The sequence below is a fragment of the Hemitrygon akajei genome, chromosome 9, assembly GCF_048418815.1.
Source record: "Hemitrygon akajei chromosome 9, sHemAka1.3, whole genome shotgun sequence".
NCBI lineage: Eukaryota > Metazoa > Chordata > Chondrichthyes > Myliobatiformes > Dasyatidae > Hemitrygon > Hemitrygon akajei.
In genome coordinates this window covers 173,623,522-173,636,617 of record NC_133132.1, presented here as the reverse complement: position 1 = coordinate 173,636,617, position 13,096 = coordinate 173,623,522, and the positions used below count along the sequence as shown (strand labels likewise).

The window sequence follows — 13,096 nt, the reverse complement described above, 5'->3', positions numbered from 1 at the left end:
CTTAGTAATATGCTTAAATTTAGCCGGTCACCATGTATGATCTGAGGTCGCAGGCAGAAGAGAACCAAGCGCCGGCCAGGCAATGCTGGAGGGCAGTGTGCGACTGCCGGCAGGTGGGCAAGAAGGTGGGCTGATCCAGTGCACCGCCAGCTCCCCTCCTGCTGGCGGGTGAGACGGGTGGGTGCCGAGCGGCCGCGCCTCATGCAAATGATATTAATAAATGCAGGAAAACAAGCAGGAATCACCTGTCTGTGCTTACAAGAGCGCGCCAACACGTGAACAGATCTAGTGCAACCAAAACAATGTGCAGCAGATTGGCACAGTGGCCCAGGAAACTTGAAATTACAGTTGTGCGGAAAATTTGAAATCAGTGCTGGATTATCGAAGGAACCAGATTACAGGTAGTTGGATTAGTGAAGGTCAACCTGCACATGTAAATGTACCCACAGTGGCAATTTAATCACAGGTACACCTGTACACCTACTCGTCAATGCAAATATCTAATCAGCCAATCATGTGGCAGCAACTCAAGGCATAAAAGCATGCAGACATGGTCAAGAGCTTCAGTTGTTGTTCAGACCAAACACCAGAATGGGGATGAAAAGTGGCTTTGACTATGGAATGACTGTTGGTGCCAGACAGGGTGGTTTGAGTATCTCAGAAACTGCTGACCTCCTGGGATTTTCATGCACAGTCTCTCGAGTTTAAAGAGCATGGTGCGAAAAAACAAAAAAAAACATCCAGCGAGTGACAGTTCTGTGGGTGAAAACATCTTATTAATGAGAGAGGTCAGAGGAGAATGGCCAGAGTGGATCAAGCTGACAGGAAGGTGACAGTAACTCAAATTACCACTTGTTACAACAGTGGTGTGCAGAAGAGCACCTCTGAATGCACAACACGTTGAACTTTGAAGTGGATTTGCTACAGCAGCAGAAGACCATGACCGTACACTCAGTGGCCTTGTTATTAGGTACAGGAGCTGCCAAATCAAGTGGCCACTGATTGTATATGGCGAATAAAGATGAGATGACTCTTGATCAACAGATGAAAGATGGAATTACAGAATGTGTAAGAAGAAAACATGCATGATTATTGGAAATGGGATTCACATGTAGGTCTTTTCCAGCAGTGTTGGATAGGGTAAACATCACCCCTATTTTCGATTCAGATTCAGATTTATTTATCACAGGTACATGAAAACACAGGGTGGCAGGATGGAGATACGTCTCTACCAAGAAAGTATAAGGTATTGCTTCCCTCTGCTAACCTGAAGGTCACACTTGGGGAAGGCGTAGCACCCACTTAGCCTCCCAATCAGGGTCACGTGAAGCCACGTGAGCAGGTGGAGGATGGTTGTATGAGCAGCTGGTGCATATCACAAGTCCTGGTTTTGCGACCACTGACACCAGGCAGACAGTCTCTGAAGCATATTGATCAATGGCTGGGGTCGCCTGTGTTGTAAAGACACTGCCCAGAAGAAGGCAATGGCATGGAAAAACCATGTCATAGGAAATGGCGGAAAGCGAATGACCATCAAAACATACAGTGAAATGTATCGTTTGCATTAACAGATTAAGGATGTGCTGGGGACAGCCAGTGAGTGTCATCACATACAGTCAGCACTCCCTATCTGCGAGGGATTGGTCCCGGGACTCCTCGCGGATACCAAAATTCGCGGATGCTCAAGTCCCTTATTCAACCTGTTACAATGCGCCGGATCTTAGGACCCAGCGGAACCCCAGACCTTATTTAATCTGTCTCAGTGCGGTGGACATTAGCACCCGGCAGCAGAGATCTGAATCTGCAGTGTTTCTGTTCACGAAAATAGACACGAATACGATTGAAAATAAAGTGGAAATAATAAAGCGATCGGAAAGAGGTGAAACGCCATCGGTCACTGGAAAAGCGTTAGGCTACGTCAGTCAACAATCAAAACAATTTTAAAGGATAAAGTGAGAAAGGCTCTGCCCCAATGAAAGCTACAATTTTTACTAAGCAACACAGTGGTTTAATTATTGGGTTTTGGGGTTTTGGGTTTTTGATCCTCCACATCAACCTGGCGCGGTGAAGAGCGCACTCGAAAGCGATCTGTCACTGGATCCAACTCGGGAAATTCTGTTCCTGAGCCTGGCACTGAAACATATGTTCTTAAGTGTTTTATATGCATAGAAAGGTAAAATATATACTATATAATAAAACAAACATTTGACTGACACTAAATAATACCAGATGTATCTGTTCTGACTTACTTTGTAAGAAAACTTCCAATTTTTTTCGATCCCGATCCATAATAACCCACGCACATCCTCCCGTATACTTTGTCATTTCTAGATTACTTACAATACCTAATACAATGTAAATACTATGTAAAATAGTTGTTATACTGCATTGTTTAGGGAATAACAACAGGAAAAAAAAGTCGGTACATGCTCGAACAACAAATGCTGGAAGAGCACTTCCGGGTTTTCGCGATTCGCGGTTGGTTGAATTTGCGGATAAGGAGGGCCGACTGTATTCTGGTGCCAACATAGCATGGCCACCATGACTGGAAGAATAACAGAGAACACAACAAGCAACAAGGAAACAGGCCCCTTTCCTCCTTCCCATCAGCACACATGAACAGTCCTCAATTGCAGGGCAGGCCTCTGAGCCTTCAGGCTTCAGACATCGGGCTGCTTAGAGTCCTGAGAGTTAAAATAGTCCAGATGTTAACTGTTCTGAGGAATTTCCATCTGCCCTGCATCCTTTGTAGGGCGTAGATTTTAAATTCAAGTTTTCATGCCACTTCATCTTTATCATTTTGTTTGAAAACAATACCATCTGACGATGGTAACTATGCTGGTAAACAGTAATATATTGAAATGACCCTGTGGGTTTTCCTGCCACATTCTGAATTGACTGACAACCTCCTTTACAGAGAAAGGTAAAGAGAAGTCATAGCCAGCCCTACTGCAGATCTGTTCAAAGGCTGTGAAGGTCACAGCCAAGCAAATGAACTTCCTCCTCAAGACAGAAATAAATAAATGGCAAGGAAAGAAACTAAAATGCAATCTCTAGTGTTCAAGACACGATCTGTAAGTGATAATGATTGACAGCTGAGCTATATCCATGCAATATCTGAGATCGCACGTTCTCATTTACCTCAGTGTAGCTAGCAAGCGCACATTAAACATCCGTCTGATGCCCAAATTAACCTTCTCAGGAAACTGAAAGAGGCACAAACTATCATAATCAGCCTTTCATTATCGCAGCAGCCTCTAGTTAAAGGGTCAGAATAATTGTGCCATCAGAGCGGTGATTGTTTTCAATCAACAGAAGGCTGAAATGACAGGTCTGTGATTGAATAGTTTGATGAAACTGCTCTAGGCCTAATCAGACCAGATGAAAGGGAGGCATGATTGGTGCAAATGAACATTCAACCCTCTTCTCTTCATTTACAATTTGAAATTACACTTAAATTCTAGCCTTCTTTTGAGTATCTTGGGGGGGGGGGGAAGTGGTGGATGTTTGATTTGTTGCAAGTTATGGCAACAGAGCGTTATAAAATATAGGATGCCGTGCATCAGATCTACCCACCATTATAATATTCACACAAATTCTTTAGAAGATCAAATTTTAACTCTGCAAGGTCACAAAATAAATAAAGACTGGCTTGCTGTAGCTTTTTAGGAAAACAATGAAGGTGTAGCAAGCAGAGTCAATAAAAGCCAACTAAAATAAATTACTGTCAAGCTACACTGAGGTAAAATAACTTTCCGAACGATCACATTTCACTACACACTTCTGCTTTCCAAAATCTAGCCAGTGACTGTCTTTACCATTGGAGTGTGTGTCCTCATTGAAACTTCAGTCAGAGCAACTCAGCAGGGCATGGCAAGATATTTCAGTTACCTGGGGCGGTTAGTGTAATACTATTACAGCGGCTGCAGTAAGATTGGGGTTCAATTCCCACCACTGACTGGGGGAATCCCATTAAACCCAGCAAATGTTGAAAGCTCTTGAAAGAGTGGATGTGGAGCAGATGTTTCCTGTGGCTGGGGATTCTAGGACCAGAGGACCCAGCCTCAGAATAGAGGGGCGTCCTTTTAGAAGAGATGGGAAGGGATTTCTTTAGCCAGTAGGTGGTGAATCTGTGGAATTTGTTGCCACAAGCAGCTGTGGAAGCCAAGTCATTGGGTATATTTAAGGCAGAGGTTGATAGATTCGTGATTAGTCAGGGTGTGAAGAGATATGGGGAGAAGGCAGGAGACTGGGGCTGAGAGGGAAATGGATCAGCCATGATGAAATAGTGGACAGACTTGATGGGCCAAATGGCCTAATTCTGCTCCTATATTTTATGGTCTTATGAATTGTAAGGATCGAGATGGTGGCAGTGTGCAATGCTCCCTTAGTCGACATCTTTCAGTTAGTTCACGCAGTTCAGAATGTGTATTGTATACATTTCTCTGGCATTAAATGTACCTTTGAAACCTTTGAAAATAGCTTTTTTTACTTCTTTTATGTCTGTGTTTCAGTTTAAATGTGTTTCTGGGACTGTTAGAGCCTGTGATTTACAGATTGGAGATAGCTTGAGTGATCCAGTGCTTTGCCGGCTCCAAGATGATTCCGGGAAACGAGTGCATACTCGGACGGCCTCGATGCGAAGAACCTTCGAGATGGGACCCGAGCCAATGTGGAAACCACACGGATTTCCTCTGGCTGATCCGGATTCTTCCCACACTCCAGAGATGTAGAGAAGGGGGGTGAGTGAGTTGTATGCTATGTTTGTGAGCTGCCCCCAGCACAATCCTCACTGATTTGATTTGACACAAACGACACATGTTTTCATATACAAATAAAGCTAATTCTTAATCAGTGTCTTTAAACAATGGTGGTGTGTGATTTGGAGGGGACCATGTAGATGGTGACGCTCCCGTATGCTGGTGATGATGCGGTCAGAGTGGATAACTGCAGCGTATTTTGTGGAGGGTACGCAGCGAATCAGAATCAGGTTTATTATCACTGGCATATGGAATGTCATAAAATCTGCTGTTTTGTGGCAGCAATACAGTTAGAAAAAAAGTGCATAAGAATAATAATAATATAGTGTTCATGGATTCACTGACCATTCAGAAATCTGCCGACTGAGGGGAAAAAACTTCCTAAACTATAGAGTGCAGGTCATCAGGCTCCTGTAGCCCCTTCCTGATGGTAGTAATGAGAAAAGGGCATGTCCTGTACTGAATGGTGATGGTTCTTCATGATTGATTTTCCCTATTTGAGGCATTGCCTTTTGAAGATGTCCTCAATGGTGGGGCTGATTGTGCATGTGATGGAACTGGCTAAGTCTACAACATTGATAATGTTGTCATAATCCCTGGCAGGGACGTGGGACGGGCAGTGTGTTAGAGCTGATCACAATGATGGTGCAGTCAGAGGAAGATTTCTGTTCCTCACAAATAAAAATAACAAAAATGTTCCCTTTGTTGGCAATGAAATGTTCCCTGAAGAACCCTGTGCTAATTACAAACTAACTTCCCAACAGGAGTTTAATAAAGTGAAGAGCAATTTGACATGTACAAATCACCCACATCTGCTAACAGCCACTCAACAGCAGTGGCAGCAAATCAAAGTTCAAAAGTTCAGAGTAAATTTGTTCTCAAAGTACATATTCGTATGTCACCATATGGAACCCTAAGCTTCATTTTCTTGCGGGCATTTACAATAAATACAAAAACACGAATCAATGAAAAACCACACTCAACAAAGATGAACAAATGTGCTAAAGGCAAAAAACTGCAAATTAATAACAAATAAAATAATAATAATTAAATATATAAGCAATAGATACCAAAAACATGAGATAACAATTCCTTGAAAGTGAGTCCGTAGGTTCTGGGAACATTTTAATGTTGGGGCAAGTGAAGTTGAGTGAAGTTTCCTCCTTTTGGTTTAAAAGCCTGATGGTTAATAGTCAATAACTGTTGCTGAACCTGGTGGTGTGAGTCCTGAGGCTCCTGAACTTTTGTCCTGGCGGCAGCAGTGAGAAGAGACCTACTAGCACTCTCAACAGAGTCAGAAACTTCGAGTACCTCTACTCCATCTGCCAAGAGCAGAATTTGCCGTGGCCAGCTATTTTAATCCCAATCCCCATTCCAATGTATGAATATCGATGACTCCTTCCAGTAATTTTTCTTTCTTTCTTTCTTTCTTTGCCTCTCTCCTTCCATCTTCTGCTGTTCCGCACTCTGGCCTCTTACCTTGTCTCCTCGCCTGCCAATTTCCTCCCCCGGTGACCCCGTTCCTTCTCTTTCTCTTATGTTCCACTCTCTTTTCCTATCAGGTTCCTTTCTCTCCAGTCCTTTACCTTTCCCACCCACCTGCCTTCACCTATCATGTTCAGGAGAATGAGGGGGGATCTCATAGAAATGAAAATTCTCCATAGAAATTTCTCCAGCAATGAAAGAGTTAATGTATGAGGAGCATTTGCTGTCTCTCAGCCTGTACTCACTGGAGTTTAGGAGAATGAGGGGGGACCTCATTGAAACCAGCTGAATATTGAAAGGCATAGATACAGTTAATGTGGAAAGGATATTTCCTATAGTGGGTGAGTTCATACCAGAGGACATGGTAATGTAGAGCCACAGATTGATGGAGAAATACAGCCCAGAAATTGCCTACTCCCATCAACCTGCACCAGGACCATAGTCCATCATACCCCTACTCTCCATGTACCTATCCAAACTTCTCTTAAATGTTGAAATCAAGCTTGCATGCACCACTCCACTTGTACTGGCACCTCATTCCACACACTCACCCCTCTGAGTCAAAAAGGTTCAAAAGTTAAGGTTCATTTTAATTGTCCAAGAATGCATATACAACGCAACTCTGATATCTGTCAACTCCAAATAGCCATTAAATTCAGAAAGACCATGGAGCTGGTGAAAGAAAATGCACCAACTCCTCCCAAACGAGAGAAAACCGGCTGGTGCTGGAAATCCAAGCAGCACAAAATGCTGGAGCAGCTCAGCAGGCCACGCAGCACCTACGGAGAAGAGTACAGCCGTCATTTCAGGCCGAGACTCTTTGGCAGGACTGGAGGAAAACAGATGAGTACTCAGAGTTAGAAGGTGAGGGGAGATGAGGAAGAAACACAAGGTGAAAGGTGAAGGTGGGGAGGGGAGAAGTAAAGAGCTGACAAGTTAATTGGTGAAAGAGATACATGGCTGGAGAAGGGGGCATCAAAAACAAGATGACAAAAGGCCATGGGAGAAAGAAAAAAATCCTCCCCCAACTGGCATGAAAGAGAAAAGAAACAAAACTCGCAGACACCAAAAATGCCACCCTTCCCCACAACTAAAAAACAGCAACAATAACAATCCCCGACTCCATCACTCGCAGAAAAAAACAATAACAATCCCCGACTCCATCACTCGCAGAAAAAAACAATAACAATCCCCGACTCCATCACTCGCAGAAAAAAACAATAACAATCCCCGACTCCATCACTCGCAGAAAAAAACAATAACAATCCCCGACTCCATCACTCGCAGAAAAAAACAATAACAATCCCCAACTCCATCACTCGCAGAAAAAAAAGCGACAGAAGCACCAAACCCTAACCCCTCCTCCATATAAAAAATTTAACAGATCACCCACCCGCCAGTCGGCCACAAGAAAGAAAAGTCTGAAAAACTGAAGGAAAGCAATATACAGTCCAATAATCACATTAAGTCTCAGAATATCGGCAACTTTTTTGGCTGCATATGAGGAATACAGTCACATGAACTCAGCCCTTCCGTAAAGAGTGAAAAAGTTTCCCCTCATATTTCTGTTAAACTTCTTACCTTTCACCCTTAAACCATGACCTCTGTTTGGAATCCCACCCAACCTCAGTGGAAAAAGCCTGCCTGTATTTACCCCTCATAATTTTGTATACCTCTTTCAAATCTCCTCTCAGTCTTCAACGTTCTAAAGAATACAGTCCAAACCTATTTACTCTTCACGACTCAGGTCCTCCAGACCAAGCATCCACAGAGGGAGGAATTTGTTTAACCAGAGAGTAATGAATCTGTGTGATTCACTGTCACAATCATTTTGTATATTTAAAGTGGAGGTTGATAGGTTCTTGATAAGTCAGGGTGACAGAAGGCAGGAGAATGGGGTTGAGAGGGAAAATAATCAGCCATGATGGAATGGTGGAGCAGACTCGAAGGGCCAAATTCAGCTCATAAGTCTAATGGTCAATGGTGCACAGTAAGTGTAATGAGGTGGGAACTGGACACTGATCTTACACTGTAAAGTGTTATTCTAACCACTATACTACCATGCTGCCTAACTTTCCAGATTAGGGTTCAGTAACTGCTGAGTCTTCATTCTGAGGGTATAATCCTTCTCCAGCCACCAGACTTGATTGAGATTTTCAACGTGACATAATTTTTATTCTGGTTATAATAGTGATTTGTCTCCTTCATCATCAATTTTGGGACTAATCCATCATCGGCAAGTAGATGATCAGTATCAGTAATCCATCATCAGTAAATTAGATTGCCAGCAACTGCAGTTTTTTTTAATCTTCATCAGTAAATCACATTTTGATTAGTTTCATACCTTTACAATGTAGTTTTTAAAGTTATATATTATACTTATAACTGAGTAATATTTCACAGACTTACCCTTTGATCTGAAAATACCACATTAGCATTTTTAGCTTGTGGCAAGTTACTGTAGTGATAAATGACAACTTTAACTCATGAATCGCCACGATGATAGGGTCAAGGTTCAAGGGCCAAGGATCAACTTTATTCACCATATACATTTACACCTATTAGGAATTTGCTGTCATGTGTTGGTCAGAACATGTCACGCAACAAGAAACAACATTCCAACAATTATAAAAAATAAAGCTGAGAAAGTCTGCAGATGCAGATCCAAGGGCACATTGCTTTGTGGATCCAGAACTGGCTTGCCCACAGAAGGGAAAGAGTGGTTGTAGATGCGTCATATTCTGCATGGAGGCTGGTGACCAGTGGTGTACCTCAGGGATCTGTTCTGGGACCCTTTCTCTTTGTGATTTTTATAAATGACCTGGATGAGGAAATGGAGGGATGGGTTAGTAATTTTGCTGATGAGACAAAAGTTGGGGGTGTTGTGGATAGTGTGGAGGGCTGTCAGAGGTTGCAGTGGGAGATTGATAGGATGCAAAACTGGGCTGAGAAGTGGCAGATGGAGTTCAACACAGTTAAGTCTGAAGTGGTTCATTTTGGTAGGTCAAATATGATGGCAGAATATAGTATTAATGGTAAGGCTCTTGGCAGTGTGGAGGATCAGAGGGATCTTGGGGTCCAAGTCCATAGGACACTCAAAGCTGAAAACACAGGTTGACTCTGGCATATGGTGCATTGGCCTTCATCAATCGTGGGATTGAGTTTAAGAGCCGAGAGATAATGTTGCAGCTATATAGGACCCTGGTCAGACCCCCACTTGGAATACTGTGCTCAGTTCTGGTTGCCTCACTACAGGAAGGGTGTAGAAACCATAGAAGGAGATTTATAAGGATGTTGCCTGGATTGGGGAGCATGCCTTATGAAAACAGGTTGAGTGGACTTGGCCTTTTTTCCTTGGAGTGACGGAGGATGAGAGGTGACCTGATAGAGGTGTATAAGATGATGAGAGGCATTGATCATGTGGATAGTCAGAGGCTTTTCCCAGGGTTGAAATGGTGCCACAAGAGGAAACTGTTCCATTTTCCCTCTCAGCCTCAATCTCCTGCCTTTTCCCTATATCCCGTCATGCCCTGACTAATCAAGAATGAATCAACCTCTGCCTTAAATATACATAAAGATTTGGCCTCCACAGCTGCCTGTGGCCACAAATTCCACAGATTCACCATCATATGGCTGAAGAAATTCCTCTTCACCTCTGTTCTAACAGGGCGCCCTTCTACTCTGGTCCTAGACTCTCCACCACAGGAAATATCCTCTCCACATGCACTCTATCGAGGCCTTTCAACATTTTACATGATTCAATTAGGTCACATCTCATTTTTCTGAACTCCAGTCAATACCGGCCCAGAGCCATACAACTCTCTTCATATGACAACCCTTTCAATACTGCAATCACTTTTGTGAACTTCCTTTGAGCCTTCCCCAGTGTCAGCGTGTCCTTTCTAAGGGGCCTAAAACTGCTCACAATACTCCAAGTTAGGCCTCCCAACTGCTACATAAATCCTCAGCTTTACAGCTTTTATATTCTAGCCCTCTTGAAATGAATGCTAACATCGTATTTGCCTTCCTCACCACAGATGCAACATGCAAATTAACCTTTAGGGAATCACGCACAAGGACTCCCAAATCCATTTGCACCTCAGATTTTTGAATTTTATCTCTATTTAGAAAATAGTCTACCCTTTCATTTCTTCTACCAAAATGCATGACTATACACTTTCCAACACTGTATTCCATCTACCACTTTTTTGCCCATTCTCCTAATCTGTCTAGGTCCTTCTGTAGCCTCTCTACTTCCTCAAAACTACTTGCTCCTCCACCTATCTTCATATCATTTGCAAACTTTGCAACAAAACCATCAATTCAGTCATCCAAGTCATTGATATATAACGTAAAAAGATTCAGTCCCAACACATCCCCTTGTGGAACACCACTAGTTACTGGCAGTCAACCAGAAAGGCTCCCTTTATTCCCACTTTATACCTCCTGACAATCAGCCAATGCTTTATCCATGCTGGAATCTTTACTGTAATACCATGGACTCGTAGCTTGTTAAGCAGCCTCATGTGTGGCACATTGTCAAAGGCCCCCTGAAAATCCAAGGTACAAGAGAAGATGAAAGGTCTGAAAGTAGAAAAATCACATGGAATAGATGGACTACTGTGGTAAACCATGTATACCTGTCTGGAATGCCCCTCTGCTGACTGCTCCTGTGGCTCCTCCCACTGACACCTGTATAAAGGTGATTGGGGCACTGCTCCTCCCACAGTCATTCAACATGATCGTGCTCCGTTTTCGCTGTTAATAAAAGCCTATCGTTATTTACTCTACTTCCAGTCTCCTAGAGTTACTACACTCCAGTATTCCGAATGAGGTAGTTGAAGAGATTGTGGAGGCATTCTCAAGTATCACTAGATTCTGGAATGGTTTCAGAAAGATGGAAAATTGCAAATGTCACTTCACTCTTTAAGAAGGGAGAGAGAGAGAAGAAAGGAAATTATAGACCAGTTAGTCTGACCTCAGTGGTTGGGAAGATGTTGGAATCAACTGTCAACAATGAAATTTTGAGGCCTTTGGAGGCTGGTGATAAAATACAGCAAAGCCAGCACAGTTTTCTTAAGTGGAATAACAACCAAGGAGAATTGGTTGCTGTTGTGTACTTAAATTTTCAGAAGGCCTTTGATGAGGTGCCACACACGGCGCTGCTTAACAAGATAAGATCCCATGGTATTACAGGAAATATTCTAGCATGGATAAACCTGTGGCTTATTGGCAGAAGGCAAAGAGTGGGAATGAAGGGAGCTTTTTCTGGTTGGTTGCCGGTGACTGGTGATGTTCCACAGGGCGTCTGTGTTGGGACCGATTCTTTCTACGTTATATATGATGGAATTGATGGCTTTGTGGTCTAATTTGTGGACAATACAAATATAGGTGGAGGGGCAGGTAGTGTGGATGAAGCAGAGAGGCTCTAGAAGGGTTTAGACAGATAGGGAGAATGAACAAAGAAGTGGTAGATGGAAACAGTGTAGTGGAGTGTATGGTCATGCATTGGGTTGAAGGAATAAAGCCATGAACTATTTTCTAAAAAGGAACAAAATTCAAAGATCAGAGGTACAAAGGAAGGTGAGAGTCCTCGAGCAGGATTTCCTAAAAGCTAACTTGCAGGTTGAGTCAGTGGTAAGGAAGGCAACTGGAATGCTAGCATTCATTTCAAGAGGACTAGAGTATAATAGCAAGGATGTAATGCTGAGGCTTTATAAGGGATTCGTCAGATTGCACCCGGAGTATTATGAGCAGCTTTGGGCCACTTATCTTAGAAAGGGTGTGCTGGCATTGAAGAGCGTCCAGAGGAGGTTCTTGAGAATGATTTGGGGAATGAAAGGGTAAATGTATGAGGAGTGTTTAATGGCTTTGAGTCTGTTCCAGCTGGAGTTTAGAAGAATGAGGGGAGATCTCGACTAGAGGTACCGACTAGACAGGATGCAATATTAGATCACCTATTAGGACAGGTGATGGAAGTGTGTATAGGGAAACACTTTGGTTCCAGTTATCATAACACCATTAGTTTCAATTTGATCATGGATAAAGATAGATCTGATCCTCGGGTTGAGGTTCTAAACTGGAAAAAGGCCAAATTTGAAGATATGAGAAAGGATCTAAAAAGCGTGAATTGGGACAGATTGTTCTCTGGCAAGTATGTCGTTGGTAAGTGGGAGGCCTTCAAAGGAGAAATTCTGAGAGTGCAGAGTTTGTATGTTCCAGTCAGGATCAAAGGCAAAGTGAATAAGTATAAGGAACCTTGGTTCTCTAAGGATATTGGAACTCTGATAAAGAAGAGAGAGATGCCTGACATGTATAGGAAACAGGGAGCAAATAAGGTACTTGAGGAGTATACAAAGTGCAAAAAAAAGCTTAAGAAAGAAATCAGGAGGGCTAAAAGACATGAGGTAGCTTTGGCAGTCAAGGTGAAGGATAATCCAAAGAGCCTCTACAGGTATATTAAGAGCAAAAGGATAGTAAGGGATAAAATTGGTCCTCTTGAAGATCAGTGGTCGGCTATTTATGGAACCAAAAGAAATGGGGGAGATCTTAAATGGGTTTTTTGCGTCTGTATTTACTAAGGAAACTGGAATGGAGTCTATGGAAACAAGTAGGGAGGTCATGGAACCTATACAGATTGAAGAGGAGGATGTGCTTGCTATCTTGAGGGAAATCAGTGTAGATAAATCCCCAGGACCTGACAGGGTATTCCCTTGGAGTTTGAAGGAGACTAGTGTTGAAATTCCAGCGGCCCTGGCAGATAGATTTAAAATGTCAGTATCTACGGGTGAGGTGCCGGAGGCACCACATCCACGACTTCCTCTGGCAGCTCATTCCACACTCTCAACACC

The 13,096-nt window shown here is 42.9% G+C and overlaps 1 protein-coding gene across 2 annotated transcripts in view; it reads right to left on the bottom strand.

The window, feature by feature from the left end:
- klhl32 (kelch-like family member 32) overlaps positions 1 to 13,096 on the bottom strand; it is a 288,264-nt gene that overhangs the window by 105,640 nt on the left and 169,528 nt on the right. The window contains exon 8 of one of the 2 annotated variants that reach the window (XM_073057515.1): positions 8,841 to 9,066. The exons of the other annotated variant lie outside the window; for it this stretch is intronic. Coding sequence (XP_072913616.1) covers positions 8,980 to 9,066 — 87 coding nt within the window. The 3' untranslated portion in view covers positions 8,841 to 8,979. Of the gene's footprint in view, positions 1 to 8,840; positions 9,067 to 13,096 lie in introns of those variants that run through there. 2 annotated transcript variants of the gene reach the window in all.